We start from the raw sequence: 20,345 nt of genomic DNA, 5'->3' as shown, positions 1-20,345 counted from the left end.
AACAAAAATGTTGACAGCAGTGATTCAGAAGAAGAGCAAAAAGAACTTTCGATGGCGTTTGTAAAAAGGAGTTTGTCTACCATAACTGAAATAATGGATCAATTCATTGAAAATGATCCGAATTTTGACAGGAGCTCAAAAGTAAGGCGTGGTGTTAGAGATGCTCTATCCGTTTATGAAGAACTTTTAAGAGAACAACGCAAAAGAAAAAGGCAAACAACATTAGATGCTTTTGTCACAAAAAGGCAGAACACTGAAAACGCGGAAGGCTAACTAAATATGACTGAGAATTTTATTTGTTTTTTTTTAAGAATATTCTTTTTGTTATTTATATTTTGTTTTTATTTTTGCAAGAAATAATAATGTGGTATTAATTTGGACTTTAAGAAATAAATGTTTGGCTTTATTTTTATTAAAAAAACATACTTTTTAAATTTAATACGTAACCAATTTCCTAGCCATCTTCCCCTAACCCCAATATTTACATGTAAAGATAGCCTCGTTTAGCGCTGTTTCGCATTACGCTCTACTTTGATGGAACGTATCCCCCGTGTTAAGCGGGGTCTTACTGTATTTCCATTTTATGTTATTTCACTTTTTTTAAAATTTAAAATGCAGTTTATTGAGATTATAATTTTTGGCTAGAGAGAAAGCTTTGTATTATCGCAAGGTTATTGTTTCATTTATCACCACATTGTTGTTTAATTTATGGTAGCCTAAGTAGTTGAATGTTATGGAAATCCTATTATGATGTAATCAGTTGCATGATTGCGGTAAATTCGTAAGGGCTTGTGTTTGTGTTATTTAGGAAGTATATTGCTTGTTTTGTAGTTTAGACGGTAAAATGGCTGAATGTGGTAAGATTAATTTGAAGTTTCTGTACAATTTGGAAAGAAAGGGAAAAAGAGCATTACTTGATTGGTGTGTAAATGAACGTTTACTTAGTAGCCATTAATAACTGTAATGTTTTTAAAGAAGGAAATGTGCATATTTGAACTTCGGACGATAACAGCGCTAATTAGGATATTTTTTACTCTTATTTTGTGAATTTATGTGCTGATGCCCATATACAGATTCTAGTTCAGATAATTTTAGGAAGTTTTTGGAAGCTGTTAAGGAATTTTGTTTGACTGAAGACGTGTTAATTCTTAAATAAGTGGATATTTCCTTTGTGTAGTGCAAAAATGAATTTCGTTTTTTATGTTATTTCATTGTTTGATTTCAAATGTAGTTTATTGAGATTGTATATTTTTTTTGTTGGCTGCTCCTCTGACTTTTTAAGTGAATATAGTTTGAGGTGTACATAGACAAAGGGGGTGCGCAATGTCTAGTTTATGCATTGCGCACCCCTATTTCTCTGATGTTTTTTTAAGTGAAAATAATAAGTTAATTTTTGGGTCAAAAATCGCCTCTACACAAGCCAAAATAACAAGTCAAAGAATTGCACAAACTCGGGATCCGTGCATCGCCAAAAATCCCTAATTTTCACTGACCTGTAAATATATTTTTACCTAATTTTTTTATGTTTTATTACATTATGGTCTGGACATTGTTTTATTTGTGAGGGTGTTGCACTTAAATAGGAATGGTGCCAGAAAATCGCACATTTTCGCCAAGGTGGGACGTTGAAATATATTCTTCCTAGTCACACAATAAAAATAATTTGTTAAATCACAAACATAAATTAAGTGTACAGCTATTAATGTTCTGTTTCTCATTTACTCTTATTGGAATATAAGGGTAATATAAACAAAATCACTGCTTTTCTATTTTGAAATGTGTTTTTATTTTAAATGCTTGCTATTACATTCAGCTACGAAGAAAAGATGTAAAATTAGAATGATAGGTCATATGACTTATTCATATGAAACTCTTTTTGATACTCTAAAAACCTTAACCTGGGCCAGCTGCAAACATTCAGCTCAATAGATTTTTACTAAAAGCAGATGGAATATAACAGAAAACAAGTAAACAGAATAATCTGATAGCAATTAACATTGTTTATAGCTTACTTTTAGTGGAAGTCCTGAATTACTTAGATATGTATTTATTCAGAAACAAGAACGATTTGGTATGAATACGATGGAGTTGTTGTATATTTCCTAAATGTAAAAATTTAAGTTATTAATGGTGTTGTAATTCTGTGTAAAACAATGCTATATTTTTATGAATATTTTAGCATTTGTACACTTTTAATTGTGACAATGGAAATATAGAAATGAAAATTTTTATAAAAGGTATTAATATTATTAGTTACTAAAATTTTACACTAGTGAAATCTTAAGTTAATATATATCTGATATATCTGGTTGAATTGAATTCCTGAAATTTATTTTGAAATACTTAATATTGATATTTCAAATTTTTAGAGAGCTGAAGCATCCAAAGCTGCTATACAGGAACTTAATCCTAATGTGGAAATCATCATTGACACTGAACCCATAAGCTCAAAACCAACAGAATTTTTTGCTGGCTTTCAGGCAGTTTTTGCAACAGACAGCCCTTTAAATATTTTAATTAAAGTAAATAAAGCCTGCAGAGAAAATTCTGTTCTTTTTTACTGTGGTGACACTTGGGGTTTTTATGGCTATGGCTTTCTTGATCTTCTAAACTTCACTTATACAAGGTATGTATGTATATTGTGTACATATCCTCTCAACTGTGAAATTGTAGCCAAACAACATATTTTAGGGCATTGTTCTGTTATCGGGACCAGATTCAGAAATGTATGAATATATGCATGTGTGTATGTATGTGCATATATGTGGATATGTACACACACATGCATTCATGCTTACATATATGCATGCATACATGAACACATACATACATACATTTCTGGATCCAGTCCTGATAACAGAACAGTACCTATTTTTAGTCCCATTTATGGATATGTGTGAGGTAACAATACAGTCATACCATTTGTGCTTTTGTTTGATATACTCCCAACTGATTCTTGATAAACCACCTTTTGTTTTTATGAGCAGTGTGTATTTTTTCTTGGATTTTGGCAGAAAAAAGGTATTAAAGTTTAGCACCTGCCTTCTGCAAAACAACAAACAGTGAATTATTTTCAGAGCTATGGAATTCTCCCACCAAGAAATATGTGTATTAACTGATGCAGTTGATCAGCTAAATATGACTGACAAAACGGTAAGAGATGGAAGAGTTATTTGCGAGAAACTTGTATTCATAATATTCTAAATTGTGTTTTCTGTAACAAAAAGCATAATAAAATGGATGAAATTAATGAAAGCCTTTTTATGAAGCTCATAAAAGATCTTGATTGAATACTGTTTGTTTTTTAAATAAAGATGTGTCAGTTTCTTCAGAATTCCACAGCAGGGTTCGTACAGTCTTTAGAAGTCCTTAAGTTTTTTGGAATTGATTTTTGATCCTGAAAAGTCCTTAAGTTTTTTGGAATTGATTTTTGATCCTGAAAAGTCCTTAATTTTGGACAAAATCGGCCGAAGGTCCTTAATTTTAATCATGTGAAATTTCTGTCTGTTTTTGCGACTGCCGTTTTGAGTGTGAATTAACAGTTTGGAGGTATATTTTTGGCAATTCACATAAATAGGGTTATTTGAATGGGTTATGATTTGTTCCTATTTCTAATACTCGAGTTTCTGAGCAAGAAGTGAAACAAGTATTTCGAAATTATTTCACTTTTTCTGATGAAGAGCTCTTAAACAACTTTTTGGTTTTGGGGATGTGAATTCTTTTATTGAACGGGTCTAAATTTGGCGATTTTTAAGATCAGTTTCTATAGAAAATTTTAAATTCCATGATCTGGGAATTTTTCAACGATTTTGTGTTACACATTCTAACATTGATAAATATCATTAAAATAATAGTAATATATTGAAACTATATTTAAAAAATAACATATTAATTAAAAATCACTTTTTAAATTTTTTCATGATAAGAGTTTTCTCATGTAATTGTCTCAGAGTATTCAGAATTCTCAGAATGTGCATCAGTTTTCTCTATAAAATTAATTTTGCACTTTTCCGTCTATTTTTTTTTTTTTTTTTCAAAATATTTCTGGCTGTTTGCTGTTACAAAATTGGTAGGGTAATTTTTCTTCGGGACATTAGACATTACAACTTGAAGAAGGATGCGACTTGGAAAGCTTAGAAGGATTTGAAGGCAAGATTTATAGACCCACGATTCCAGAAGATTTTAGAAAAACGTGACAAAATGAAATATGTCTCTATGGTATTAACACGCAATGGATGTATTTTACAGAAAGTTTGCAATGAATTTCTTACTTTTTGGAGAACATCTGGAAGAACAATGAAAACATAATATTTGAATGTTTTACCTTTGATACTTTTTCTTAACATGTTTATATTTTCTTTATTTTCTCTACTTTTTACTAGACACAAGTATAGAAAATATTTAAAATGCTTCTAATCTTATCACATGAACAGGCATTATAGAAAGGAATTTTTTGATTAATAAAGAAATTGAAAACTGGCAATTTAAAAGATTCATCTAATATGTCTTTATGCATCATACACAGGTCTGACACTAGGTACTTTCCCACCTGGTGTAAGCGTGTGGAATATTAAACTTATCTCTGTAGATCCTAAATTTTGCCTACTAGTGCCTTTCTAAATTCTGCTTCCAGTGCTTGCTCTAAATTCTAAATGTTTTGCCATTTCTACATTTTGTTGCTCGGTGTGTCACTAAAATCTAAAAATTCTGCCACACCAGCTCTGTAATCGGCCCTTACCATATATATTTCATAATTCTTCTGAATGTTCATATTACTAAAGAAATAAAATTAGCAGCTTTTTCTATACATTGTAAATGCATTTAGTAGTTTTAGAATAATAGAAATCTTTAATTAAGTCCAAAAATTCTAAAATGAAAAGGAAGCATGTTAAAGAAAGAAACTGAATACATACAGAGAAAGAAAATTTTTCTTCAAATATATATATATTTACAAGTATTATTATGTAAATTACCCAGTTTATTATAATTTCAGCTTTTACTATAATTTCCCGTTTCTATTTCCTCTCCAGAATGCAAATCACTTAGGCGGTTTTTAAACTGAGGTTTTTGGTTTGTAAGACAGAATGTGTTTTTAATCTTCGCTTGCTCGCTGCATTAGTTCCTGCCAGCTCTGATAATTTGTAACTTTTTGTTTTTGCATTATTGCTGCTGACATTTGAATTTGTTATGACGATAGAGTTATTGAACCAGCTTAAATTAAAATTAAATTGTATAGTCTTTGACTAGTCCACATTTTTTTGTTTGAATTTGATTGTTCTTGTTTAATTACATCACCACAAACTGCAATTGAATTGGTTAGCATAAGAACATGCCTTTAAATTCTTTTTAAATAAGAGGCTTATTTAAGCCTTTGCCTGACTTTGTAATTACTTTGAGACATAGCGGTAACTTGCTTCACATCCGTCGGAGCTTTTTTGTCTATTTAACTTTTACCAGATCACGTAAACCCTAATAGGTACATTGTGGAGAGATTGACAAGTTAGGAGATAAAGCATGCAGAAACTAGTGATAACATTGGTTTGCATATTGAGAGAAATTTCTAATTCTTAGTAAAGATGCTTAAAGAGAAGGAAATCGATATAAATTAGACAAAATGTCTGGCCAGGCTTCAAATTAAAAAGATGCATAAATATTTTGTTGAGTGTTGTTGCTACAAAACATTTATGTTTTGTACAAAACATTTATGCAAAAACATTTATGTTTTGTATTTGGACCTATGTTTGCCTTCTAGCAATTTCCAGAAATAAGGTGCTGGAAATATATTGGCAGCTGAGGAAAAACTGTATAAATCTGGAGAGAGACAGCAGCTCTCAGTATTTATTTCAGAGTTGATTTCATAGTACTGAGAGATCTCTATGCGAGATTCACTCTTTAGATGTGCTTTGCATTGCATTGCATTGTGTTTAACATTCATAGTAGTCTGAAGTTGTAAGTACTAATTGTGCTCTGTCATACTGAGAAGAGCTGTACAAGTACTTTTGTGTAAAGTTCCAGAGCTGTAAATGTTTCTTTGGAGAAAATAAATTTTATAAAGCTATCATTAATTTTGTGTGCATTCAGTCCATTATGAACCCGTATATGCACATAATAGTGTATAATTTGTGAAATCACTGTATAATGATGTGTTTTAAAACTCATATATTTGAGAGATATCTTAACTTGATAAACTAAATCTATATTTACAAGAACAAGAATTACATTTAAAAAGCATGATAATTTTTAGCCCAAAGGAGCATTAGCTCAGAAGGGTTATCAATCTCAAATGGGATTTTGTGTTGAATTACTGGAAAAGGCTGAATTACTTTTCAAATTGTTGCAACAAAATATTGTCCCCCTCTGTTATTTTAAAAGAAATTTAAGTAAAGGAGAATGTGTAGGAGTGTAGGTATGTTTGTTGCATTGTGAAAAAGCAACAATACCTGGAGCCATCAAATTTTGAATAACTTAATCCTCCACCCAAACATGGTCACCTGGAAGCCCAAATTTTGAATTTGTTTTATTATCTATTTTACATTATATAAAACATTTTAATGAATTTTTTAATAACAAATTCATTTCGAAGCAAGCAATGGCAACACTGTACAGAAAAATGCATTTTTATGTCCAGCATGCGAGATTATCTTTATTTTTAATAGATGTATTATGGATTTTTTGCAAAATTTAATTTTTATTCAGTTTTTTCAAAAAAATTAAGAGTATCCTATGGTGCGCGCGAGAGTACAGACAGGTGCACGTCGTTCTATTGGTCTAAGAATTGTGAAAATGGTAGAAAATTCCGGTACATTCGGTATTCTTTTCCTGCCTCCCAAATACTACACACGTTTGGATTTCTACCAAGATTTTAATAATTTACATTCTCGTTCCACGTGGTCAGTTCATATCCATGTTTATTATAAATTATGCTTATATTCTGAGCATATGCATAAATATTTATAATAATATAGTTGCGCTAACTGCTGAAGTATAGATAAACTTCCAAAAATGGGTGTGTTTTTACACGGATTAGCTTTCTAACGAATAATATTCAAAATGGCTTAAATAAAAGGAAAGCAATCAAATAGTCGTAATAATAATTTTTTTTTTCCAATACATTATACAGTATGGAGGTTGGGAGGTTCTCCCCTTTCTCCGCAAAATCTCTGATATTGAAGCAGCAGACTTTTCTTTTTTTCTCTCCAATCTGGATTGAATAGGACTAAAAGTTTTTTGCGGTCTACCCAACCCAAGTGAAGATTGATTCTATCCCAGAAATTTAACGCAGTCTGTTGAAAATTAGAATCAGAAAGACCCCAGATTAGTAAGTCTCTTTCTTTTCCTTTTAGTTCTTTATTCTCCGAATATCTGTTGATTATTATCTGTTGATTCTGATTGCGTAATATCACATGTGGAAGAATTACGCCGCACATATCGCGCAATAACGTTTGCGGTATTTTGCAGAGATAATTAATTTTGATGTTCAGTCTGAGATTTGTTTATGAACACTTAAAAGAGTTTTACTGTGCTTTCTAAGCAGAATATTTCTCAGTTCCGTTGGTCTATTTTTATATGATGCACATATCGAAATGTTAAAATCATTTATTTAGCCGAGAAATCTAAAGAACGGCTACAATCTCCCCCACTCCTCTTTTTCCAGTTACTATCTGGAGTATTCAGCAATTTCCGAGTATGCGGGTTAGTTAAGCTTTTACTGTTATCCTTTTAAGGATGACTGCATGAAGCAATTTCCCGTCTTCTGATTTCAGAAATATGCGTCTTTTTTACTTAAATTACTGTGCTTTGGAATATATGTTAAGGGCCAAACTGTTATGCGATGAAAATTTAGAAAATGTTCAGAATTTTGATTTAAGTTAAATTATTTAAATATTAATATGAGTGGAAAATAAATTGTATTTATTATTAGGTGCCAAACGAATACAATTAATATGGCTTATTATTATTTATTTTCTATATTTTGAACTGAAATTTCATCATTAAATCTTGTAATATAGTTTAGTTCAGCATAGTTTTTTTTTTTCTCTCATTGTAAACTAATTCTGTAAATTGAACTGTCATTTAAAATTTAAAAAAAAAAGTTGAAATTAAAAAAAAAAAAAAAAAAAAAAAAAAAAAAACATGGAAAACACTAGATATCTTGTTTTCCATGGTTGAGGTAATGCTTATTCTCTTAATATATATTGCATTGCTCCTATTTTAAATTACAAGTCTAATTTTTCTTTTAAGGTTATGCAGTTGTGTTTAATGTAATTAGACAGGTGCTTATTTTTTCCTTAAAATGTGCTTGAAAAGTGCTTATAGGTGCTTATGTTTTTTTAACTAAAATGTGGCTACGAGCCCTGTGTAATAAAGTTGTGAAAACAAAAACAAACCAAAAAAATATCACAATGCTTCACGTATATAAGCGTATTTTGCCTGCATAAAATTTATGTTTACTTTAATAAAAGAACTGTTAGTTGAACATGAATGCAATTTTATATGTTTAGGATTTGAATTAATTTCTTCCTTTTTTTTTTTAGTGTCATAAAATTTAATGAGACAAATAAAGAAGTGCATAGAATTGAGGTAATAACCTACTTTTCTCCTTTCTAAATTTAAGATCAAATTAATTGTATAAGTAATGTTTTTGAAATCCAAAATTCCTTTACTATTTTTTTTTTCAGTTTTATATGTAATAGTTATTAATGTACCACGGTTGCAATAAATCTATTTGGCATATGCACTGGAAAGAGAATAAAAAACTCTTAATGTGTGATTTAAATGTGAAAAAGAGTGGCTATATGATCAGATTATATGAAATTCAAAGCTGAGTTGTTTATCCTCTATGCATTAAAGCTTTTTGGATCTGATCATCGATAATATAATCATATCTAAACAGTAACTATATATGTATCTGTCCTTGCTTTACTTTATATTTGTATAATTTTCTGTGGATTAAAATAATATCTACACCATTAAAAGATATAAGAACAAAATATTTTAAACAACAAGATATCTAGTGACAGCAAATTTCATGACCAGATAAAGATTAGCCATAGTGCCAAAACATTAAAATACAAGGTGTATTTTTTAAATAAGTACAATTTTGATATAAAAAAAGTTAAGTACAATTTTTTTTTTTACATGAAAGTCTGCATCTTAATCTATATTTCATTAATTATTACCACCAATAGTAAGGTGCATATCATATCATACAACCAGTGGCATAGCGAGGGGGGACAATGGGATGTATGTTGCCCCGGGCACCGCTCGCAGAGGGGTGCTAAATGGTCTCCAAACAAGATTTTCAGCACAATTCGAGTTTTTCTTTTGATCGATTTCTCGAAAATATATTTAAAATTAATAATTATTGTAATATCATTAATTATTTAATTCCGTGATTTGTCTGATAAAATGTGTAATAAAGTGTTTGCAGTACATCAACCAAATATCTCCGTATAGAAAACGTTCTTTGACCATTTTATTTCTCTAAAATAGAGACATATTTTTATTTTTTTTAAACGAAATGCACATATAGCTCCCGCTTTTTATTTTAAAACGATTAGCACGACCTTGTCTTGAATTTCTCAAACATATTCAGTTTCCAAAAACCGATTCCATAGTCTGAAAATGACATTTTGAGAAACTCCTAATGCTTCGCCTTCAATGGATTTTGTTTGACTCTCCTGTAAACGGCCGATGGCCTTCCTGGCTATCGATTCAACTAAGTCATCTTGCTGAGGCATCATCTATTCACTGCTACAAAGCATTCAACGCATGTCAATCGTTTTTAATCTCCTACTACAAAAGGGATGCTGCAGATCGCTCCTTACTCCTTATCTGAAACACATAGTTTTCGATGTCACATACTAAATTTGTATATTCCCAACTTTGTGAACATTATAATTTTCCTTTATAATCTCTTCTATTTCTTTTTGTTAAAAAGGTTGTCGATTATATGGTTATTTCATACCGAATTCACAATATCCCCTAATTGTTTTGAGCAGTGAATGTGACTGCAAGATATTACTCCGCAGTAGAAAGGAAATTAAACCTAAATCTCCATTACACATATATGGAGAAAATGTTTTTCAAAACCTAGTTGCACTTCAAATACTCCCTACTATTTCAATATCAAATGTCATATTTATAATCAATGGTGGACAAGTTCTTCTAAGTCATCTAGCATTTTTAAATGTGGAAAGAGAAAAATTTGAAAGGATCGACTTTGATGAAGTAATTGATAAATTTGCTTCATCCAATGAAAAAAAAAAAAAAAAAAAAATGTATACATAGTAATTAATTGTATTAATGTATTATAATATTATATTATTATTAATAAATATATCTACTTATCTATAATATAAATTTTTAATTGTTTAAAAATTGTTCTTTTTTAAAAGCACTTATATAAATATGTAAAATAAATAATACCTTTTTAAATAATTCCAGATCATCGTATGTCTGATTTTTCAGCCGACACTGATACATTTCTAAATCCAATGTTAGTGCAGTTAGGTAGTGCCTGTTCTTAACATATTTTAGAGTATTTTATGGCAGATTCAGCATTTTATTATTATTTGCATTATTTTCTTATTACGAATATATTTATACATTATATTACTGTGTTTTTTTGGGGGGGCACCAAAAAGATATTTTTTCCCCAGGTGCCAGTTATGCTCGTTACACCACTGCATACAACCACCCTCTAAATTCCATTCAAATAACACAAATCTGCTGCCTGATTTGCCAGCGTTTGCAGGGCAGCCATTTTGATGTTACCATCATCGTCGTAGCCCTGACTGCCTAGATGCTTTTTCAAGTGAAGGACAATTTGGCTTAAATGCTGATCACCGTTATCAATGTACCATTGAAGGAAAGCAAAGCACTGGCTATACAATTGGCTTTGTGTGTGTTTGTTAGTCAGCAATTGTGGTATCCAGCGTGAGCCTAATTTCGGATAATTTAAGCATTCTGCCACAATTTCCTGAAGAACACTGCTTGAAATTTAAGGAAACTCATCACTTAATGATAAAATAATAAAGTATCTCTTTTCTTGAACTTTTGCATCAACTTTCTGCATCAAGTCTTCATTATTGGCAGGCAATTGCCTACTATGTTCCTTATAATTACATTAGTACAGCTGTCTTTATTCATTTTCTTATCATTCCAGCACTTGTAGTGTTTTCTTTACACAGTTCACTAATCTATCAACAAATTTCAGCAGCTTTCATGTTTTCTGCATTCATATGCATTACAGCACGTTTTACAAATAGCAGGATTTTCTGTTGTTTGAGGCATTTTAAATGTGCACAAAGAAACATAAACACAAAACCAATATATTATCTGAGACTAACCAACAGATGTAAGTACTCTGTGGACATGCATGGAACAGCAACTGCAGTGCTGTAATGGCCATATTTAAAAATGGTACTTACTTAAAAAATATGCCTCATGCCTCGTACATGGATTATACAAACCGCAAAAGTCCTTAGGTTTTTTGAAAATGATTTTTGGTCCTTAAAAGTCCTTAATTTCAGCAAAAACTGACAAAAGGTCCTTATTTTTGCTCATCTGACATTTCTGTTTATTATTATTATTATTAGTCTAAAGGGGCTTTGTTCGTGAGGGACTATTGTTTTCATTTTGCTATTTTTGCATCGAATCACTCTGAATGTCCATTTCACTTTTCAGACTGTTGCCACCAAATATTATCATCTTGTATTATATTTGAAGAAATTAAATAATGAAGAATCCGCATAAACGTATGTATGTTTCTCGCATTGTGATAAAACAACGTTACCTAGAGCCATCCAATTTTGAATGACATAATCCTACTGCAAATATGGGCATCTGGAAGCCCGGATCTGGAATTTGTTTTATTATCGATTTCATATTTTATAAAACTCTTAACGAATTTTTGATTAACAAACCCAAGGATTTCAAAGTGAGCAATGGCAACGCTGTACAGAAAAAAACATTTTTATCTCCAGCATGCTAGACTGTGTATTGGAAATTCTGAAATGAATTTTTGATTAACAAACTCAAGGATTTCAAAGTGAGCAATGGCAACGCTGTACAGAAAAAAACATTTTTATCTCCAGCATGCTAGACTGTGTATTGGAAATTCTGAAATGAATTTTTGATTAACAAACTTAAGGATTTCAAAGTGAGCAATGGCAACGCTGTACAGAAAAAAACATTTTTATCTCCAGCATGCTAGACTGTGTATTGGAAATTCTGAAGATATGCTCAATTTAAAATTATTTTGCGGTATTGCTCTTGAACTGAATTTTATGGTTTAAGTGTGAAGAATATTATATTTAATAAATAAAGGTAACACACATTATGTTAAAAAAAACGCCTTTTGGACGTTATGTAAAATCTGAAATCTTTCAAATTTTATTTACTTATTTATTTTTAATGCGTCCAGTTGGAGTGGGAATTAACACTTTGGAGGAATAATTTTTGCCGATGCATGGACAAATAGGTTATTTGATGGTTTAACGTTTGTATTCTTTCCTGCTTCTTAATATAAATGGTGAATAGTTAAGTTTTAGAACCACAAGGTCCTGCTTTGATTGAAACATAAATATTTCGAAGTAATTCATTGTTTTGCAAATGAAGAGTGTATAAAATATTACATCAGAAACAAATTTTCCTTTAGGGGATATGCGTTCTTTTATTATGTAGCACTAAATTTATCAACTTATCGACATTTTGGCGATTTCAAAATCAGTTTGTATACAACAACATTTTTTATTTCGAGATTTGCAAAATTTTGACTTTTTTATAAACATAATAACATTGGTAATTGTCTTAAAAATAATGATAATAAATTAAAACTGTATGTAAGAAATAGCATTAAAATAAAGCATTTTATTTTTTCCTGCCATATTTTAAAGTGACATTACTTTCCATTTTGGTCACTTAGAAATATTTTGATTTTAAAAAATAATAAACACTATAAAGTGCAGTTTCTGAAACACTTCTTATGAAAAATAAAAATGCTACTATAATTATTTAAAAATAAATTTTGTTTTTCTTTTTATATATTTTTTCATATTAAGAGTTTCAAATGTAATTATTTCAGACTATTTAAATGTTTATCAGTTTTCTTTTGAAAATTCACTTCACCCTTCTTTTTTCTGAATTTTTTTCTCAAAAATCTTTGGGCCTTTTGCTCTTATAGCATTTGTTAGAGATAATATTTCTTTAGGATTTTAGAGCTTGTACCTCAGAAGGTATAGATTTATAGATTATTATTTTGAAAGCAAGATTTATAGAAGTACAATTTCCAGAACAATGTGACGAAATACCAACAGATCTTATCTAAAATCTTATCTTAAAGTATCTTCATCATATTAACATGCAATGGATATGTTTTATAATACAGTGAAAAGAAAATTATCTGAATTTTCTCATTTTGATCTCAAAAGTCTTTCTTTTAATATGTTTATATTCCCTTTATTGGCTTTTCTGTAGGTACAAGTATAAAAGAAAGCTAAGAAATTAAAAACCAACAATTAATTAAAAGATTCATCATTTATGCCTCAGTGTCCTCAGGGCCTGCTCAAAATTCTAAAAGTTTTTTCCTAAATTTTGTTGCTTGGTACTTCAAGATATTATAAAAATTCTGCCACCACTGCCTTTGGTGCCTGTCTTGACCTTATTTCATTTCATATTTATTTTCAATACTCATTATCAAAGAAATAAAATTAGTTTCTTCTATACGTTCAAAGTACAAGCATTGTTTAGAATAGCAAAAATCTTTAATTAAATATGAAAATTCTAAAATGAAGAGGAAAGTCATTGAAAATGAAATTGTTTTTATAAAAAGAGAGAACATTACTCTTCAAAGGTACGTTGTTGAAACATTAGCACATTAGGAGATAAAGCAGAGACTAGTGGGTATATTGATTTGTTTATTGAAACAAATAAACTTAGAAAAGATGATAAAGAAAAGGAAATCTATGTAAATTAGCTGAATCTGAAAAATTTTTAAGTTAAAAAGACACATAAACATTTTGTTGTTTGTTGCTACAAAACGTAAATTTTGTGTAGCTTTTTTTAAAATCAATATAGTTTATTTTATTCTTACAAACTACAAAAGTAAAGTTCAAGTGTAGATAATTGCTTTAGTTTATTCAGTTCCTAGTTGCTTGATAGGACCTTCATTTTTTTCATTGATAAAAAAAAAAAAAAAAAAAAAAAAAAAAAAAAAAAAGACTTCTTAAAAAGACAATTTCTATGTGCATAAGAAGTGTGTACGAACCCTGCTAGTATTCTGATCTGTAGTGTGCAATTTATTTACTGGATTTCTATAGCTGTGATAGCTGGAATGTTGTCATAAGCTCATGTACACAATAAAAGTTTAATTTCATAAATATTTTTTATGGCTGATGAGGTATTTCATTGTTCCTTTTTTCCCCCTATCAATTTCTTTCTTTTATATTTTGTATCTTATTTCTTATTTTTCCTGATTTTTGAATGACGATAATCTATATTAACATGTAATGCTGATGGAATGAAAATTATTTATTAACTTGTTGCTTTAACCTTTTAACTGTCATGCCCGAGATAATCTCGGGTACAGCACTGGTGTTAGAAAATGTCACGCCCGAGTATTACTCGGGGTAATTTTTTTTTTTTTTGAGTGCATTGTATTGTTATACCCGAATATATATCGGGAGACGTTTATTTCGGCTTCATCTCTTTGTCAAACCCGTCTGTATCTCGGGAAAAGTTAATGTGCGCTCAGTTAAATAGATGACAGCACTTTACTGAAGATTTCAAAGGTTAGAGGTTATTTGGTTCAAAGTGCATGGGGTCTTTTTGTTGTAAAATAGCCTCCAGTTCTTTGAAATGTTATATAGATGATTTAGATTCTTCAACCGAAGGTGAAGGATGTGTGTTTGATGAGCAGTATTCATGATACTTCCATGGTCAGCCTCAAAAATAAAAACTGGAGATATACTCAAGCCGAAGATTGTTTCTAATTACGGTCTAACTATGGGTGGTGTAGATCGCTGTGATCAGGAAATATCCTTTCATCCAGCAATCCGAAAACGTCAGAAAAAATATTATAAAAAAGATATTTTTACATTTACTAGACAAGGTACTCTGGAACTCATATTTGCTCTATAAGAATGTAGTTGAGAAACGTATTACATTTTTAGAATTTCGAATCCAAGTTGTAGAAGAGCTTTTACATAAATATGATGATGCAGCTTCTGAACAAAAGAATGTTGGCAGACCACCTACAATAGATAACCCTGCCCGTCTTACTGAACAACATTTTATATCCCATTTTCCTCTTACTCCTGCGAAACGTGAGCCTACAAGACAGTGCAAAGTGTGTTGTTCGAAAAAGGATAAAAATGGGGAAAAGATAAGGAAGGAATCACGATTCTGGTGTAGTGATTGTGGAGTTGGTTTGTGCTTGGAAAAGTGTTTCCAATTGTACCACACAAGACTGAATTACTGAACTACTAATAGGTATTCACTTATATTTATTTATGTTTTAGAAAATAATTAATTTTTTTTTTTCATTTTTAGAAAATAATGCTCCACTAGAAGCGAACTTTGCTACTGCCATGTTGAGTGGCAGCCGCCTCAAAGCAAATATGCAGTGGCTACAAAACTTTAAAAATTTTACCCATGTACGTCAAAATATCAATTTTTAACTACTTGAGTATATTTTATTTTGTACTAAACATTTGGTTTTTGCAATAAAAAAATTTGACAATTTGTGTACCCAAATCATCAAAATAACTTGACAGTTAAAGGGTTAAAAAACAAATATTTTTTTTTTTTTTTTTACTAATTTCATATTAGACTTGTTAAATTTGTAGGTTTGTGATTGGGGGGGGGGGTAAAGGATCATTCTTTGAAATTTTTCTTATTTCTATTGAAAATGTATTTCAGAAAGATTAAATTATTGCACATACACACTAATCTAATTAAATTTTGTAAGAAAATGAACAGAAACTAAATGAAAACAAAATATGTAATAATTTTCTTTCTTTTATTTGGGCTGTTCTTCCTCAAACTCGATTACCTGTAGTTTGAAATTTGTCTATAAGAATTTCTCTTTTCACTTATCTTGCAGACAAAAAATAAAGTGGCACAGAAAAGAAGACTATTGGAGATATCACTAATATACAAGACAACAGTTAAATGGATAAAATGTGCTAGGTTCAGATAAAGGTTACTAGAGTTAAAACTGCTACCATTGGCATCTAACATTTTACTTTACAGCAATTTGATTGGAAAATAATCCACCTTTTTACCTGCTTAGCAACATTTTCCCCCTCATGGTGACATGAGCATGAAATTAAATTTTGTTTTTCATTTCATCTTATATATGGGCTTTAAATTTTGGATAAATTTATGAAGAAAAAAACACATTTGCTTATATTCGGAAATATGCAGCAAGCCATTTTACCATGGCTGTGGAGTCAGAATCTGAGTCGGGTAGATTTTGTGGTAAAAAAAGTCGAAGCTGGAGTTGCTAAAAACAGGTCGACTCCGACTCCAGTTTTTGTTGAACAGCTTGAATTTGAAATGAAATTAAAATGAATTGAAAAAATGACAAGCTGAGTTATTATTTTTGTTTATGGATTATATACATTAATAAATAATTATTTTCTATTTTATTGACATAGTAATAAATAAATATAAGGGAGGAAGATGGATGTGATATTTGCTATTAGTGATTAAATTGGTTCATTTAGTTACAATTCTCACTGGTAAATTTAGGTAAGCAGCAAGAACTCCCAAAATTGATGTCGTTCTTAGGAAGCGAGCAGGAAAAGGAGCAATTATTGATCAAGCAATGCGATAAGGAAGTACATATTTGATGATAAAGAGGTTATTAGAATAAAGAACTTTTTTAGAAGATGTAGAGAACTGTAATGTTTCACTAACAGAAATACTGTGGAATGATCTTGCAGAATTGGAAACTCTTCTTTGTACACCATATACAGCCACAAAAAAGCTGCAATCTGAAGAATTGACTGGAGGCGAGAATGGAAGAATGTGATGTTTGTTCTTTCTGAAATGGAGAGTTTATTGCAGAAGGAATCATTTCTTCAGTGAAGAAAAGAGAAACTAGTTTGCTAGGCAATGAGTTCTTGCTGGGTTCAATATATGTAGATTTGAAACACCGAATTTTCTTGGATGACGAACAAATTAGAAATGCAAAGAAAGACATTTATGAACTTTCATTAAGAATCAAATTGTTCTCAGAGCAATTGGAGAATTCGAATCAGGACAGTCAAACTGCAAATATTGCAATTGAGTCTCTATCATCCTCTTCCAAAGATGAATTAGTTTTTGAGAAATATTTTTGGAAAATATTAAAAAGGCTAGGGCAAAGCGAATGAAAATAAAGAAACAAGAGACCTTAGATATAAAAATGAAAAAATACAAATAAGATTTCTACTTGGAAGAAATAGAGAAATATGATTGCGCTTGCAAGACGCCTCTTTTAGAACTTAAAAAAAAATCTATCCTGAAAAGTTAAAAGAAGTATACCTAACAGTAACAGCTCTTCCTCCTACTCAATTTAGTGTGGAAAGACTCAGCTCTGAAGTTTATCAAATAGGATCTATGGCCCTCCAACAAAGAACTGTTTCTTAGAAATAACTAATGCCAGTTTTTCCATTTCATAATAAATGCTAATTAATATAAATAATTTGCTATGCCATCAATTTTTTTCTGTAACATCTGTTACTTCTTTTATATTAAAATATAATCTGTAAACCATGTGTATATGTTTATATATATATATATATATATATGTAATTATAAAATTCCATAGTCAAATATACACTTGAAAATCTAACTGTATGTTCTTTTCATTTTTTAATGGCGACGGTCTCTTATTTGAAAGTACGTGGAATTAAATCCACAGCCCCGTAGTCAAGTTGTTTTTCCTGCTTTTTCTACATGTACCGTTATAGAATGTTCTGGAAATATTTAAAGCGAACTGGATTGGCTGACGTCATTTCTTGAAAGCTCCGCCTTTCCAGAGGCTATAAAAGGACTCGCAAAGGAATATCGGGGGCTTTTTCTTAAATGTAACAATGCAGTAAACTTCATACAAAAAGTTATTAGTAATTCTTTTTTATTTACTCCGGAAATATGATTTTGTAACTGTTATTTCTCCTGATATAATAAATGGATCCTGTTTTTTAAACTTATTGTCTGATAATTTAAGCTACGACTACATCTATGATTCTTCACCAATTTATTTATTCCTGACAAAAGCTGGTACATCACATATATGTATGTATGTATGTATATGAGGGAGTCGGAGTCTTTTAAAATTCTAGGAGTCGGAGTTGGTCATTTTCCTTAGTGACTCCATAGCCCTGCATTTTACAACAGAATGATTCTTTTTTTATACTTAATTACAGTATGAGACATTAAGATTAGAATAATTCTTTATTAGATAATACTTTTCCAAGTATTTGCCATGCATTTAAGTCCTTTTTCTAATTGCAGAAACTTGAATTCTGTCCTCTTGGAACCGCTTTAGGGGCGAAAGTTGGTGCTGGTCTCAACAGGAAAGTTAATAATGTGTTCTTTCTGCTTCATGGTAAAGACATCTGTTTTTATTTTGATAATCTATCTGTTTTTCTAGAATACAATTTTGAATTATTGAAATAGAAATGTTTACTTAGTTAATTTTTTTATATGTTTTTATAAATTGGAAAATGACTTTTACATAACTGAAAGTTTTTAGAAATGAATATTCATTTTACCCTGCAAAGTAAAGTATTGGAATGTTGGTTTAAGTAATGCATTGTTAATAACAGATCATATATCTAAAGAAATGCCACTTTTCGGGATATATTGGGTCAGTGCATAAGTTCGTGTGCATTAAGAGTATGTGTGGAATTCACTGTGACGCAATTACTAAAACAATACAATTTTGAACCTGTTGAAACTTGTCATCGTTTGACTAATGTATTATTCAGTTCATCATCAACTTTCGTAAATATCGAACACATTTTAGTACCCATAAAAGATGAATATAGATAATCAGTGCAAATGCGCTGTGCTATGTTTTTTATTTTTGTGTGGTGAATCTGCCAGGTTTGCAGCGATAAAAATTAATAGTGTGCATGGTGAACACACTATTAGTGTAAGGACTGCCCAGAAATGGTTTTAAAAATTTCAAGTTGGAAAAAGCAACATTGATGATGAACCCCGTTCAGGACGTTTTGAACTGTTAGAACCAAATCAAATGATTAATTCAGAAGTTTATAGTGAACAAATTTGCCGTCTAAACTCAGAATTGATCAAAAAACGCCTATGATTGGTGAATATCAAGAAAATGTTGTTTCATCATGATAACGCTAGACCGCATACGACTCGAACAACGCTGCAAAAAATTAGTGAATTTAATTGGGAGCTTTTGCCACATCCTGCTTACTCCCCAGATATTGCCCCAAGTGATTTTTCACTTATTGCGTGCCTTATAAAATTTTTTTACTAGGAAAAAAATTAAATTCTTAACAGGATGCAAACAATGAAGTTTTTTTCCATCAAAACCAGAGTCTTTCTACAGCAATGGCATAAAAATGCTGCCTGTAAGATGGCGAGACATTGTAGATAATGGAGGAAGATATATAATTGATTGAAATGTTTAATTGTGTTTTTTTATATTATTACTTTTATTTTTTTATATTATTACCAAAAAATACACAAAAATTTATGGACTGAACCAATACAAAAAACAGCATAGGTTTGTAATGACTTAGCCATATGAAAGATGCATATTTTCTTACTCAATTCTCCCTATATTCTTGCTATGTATGACATTTCGCAGGAGATTGGATAATTGGATTATGTTTTATAATAAATAGTGCCTTAATTTTAAAATAGGCATTTTCGTTTGTATGATCTATAGCAGAAACAAAGATGACACTATGTGTTTGATCAATCAAACTTCCTTTCTTTGTTTGTTATTTTATTCATAAACTTCTTGATAACTAAAATAAAGCAGTTTGATCCAAAAATCATGATGCAGTATTAGTTGAAGCAAATCTTAAAAATAATTTAATAATAATAATTAAAAATAATTTAAATCTTAAAATATAATTTATATTTTAGATTGTCTGGCTTCATTTTTAATAACAGTTATTTTTTAATTTTAATTAATTTTTTATTAACAATAGTATAATTTATAAACAAAGTATAATTCATAAATAAATCATAATTTCTTATCATATATTTAAAAACTGTAATTGCTGAATATGATCAGTTATAACTCGTTGCTTTTAGTTCTGATATTATGTTATAAACTCTTATACACAGTTACAATAATTATATTATAGAGG

General features: G+C 30.1%; 1 protein-coding gene across 1 annotated transcript in view; it reads left to right on the top strand.

Moving 5' to 3' along the window:
* The window catches only part of Aos1 (SUMO1 activating enzyme subunit 1), a 58,604-nt gene that overhangs the window by 21,582 nt on the left and 16,677 nt on the right, over window positions 1-20,345 (top strand). The window contains exons 4-6 of the mRNA XM_085825177.1: window positions 2,370-2,626; window positions 8,535-8,580; window positions 18,505-18,598. Of these exons, the coding sequence (XP_085681303.1) occupies window positions 2,370-2,626; window positions 8,535-8,580; window positions 18,505-18,598 (397 nt within the window). The remainder of the gene's footprint in view (window positions 1-2,369; window positions 2,627-8,534; window positions 8,581-18,504; window positions 18,599-20,345) is intronic.

Source organism: Stegodyphus dumicola, chromosome 10 (genome assembly GCF_044657685.1).
Source record: "Stegodyphus dumicola isolate Sdum_Otavi_A_Nest chromosome 10, ASM4465768v1".
NCBI lineage: Eukaryota > Metazoa > Arthropoda > Arachnida > Araneae > Eresidae > Stegodyphus > Stegodyphus dumicola.
Note: the sequence above shows the minus strand (reverse complement) of the source record. Positions and strands in the feature narration are given on the sequence as shown.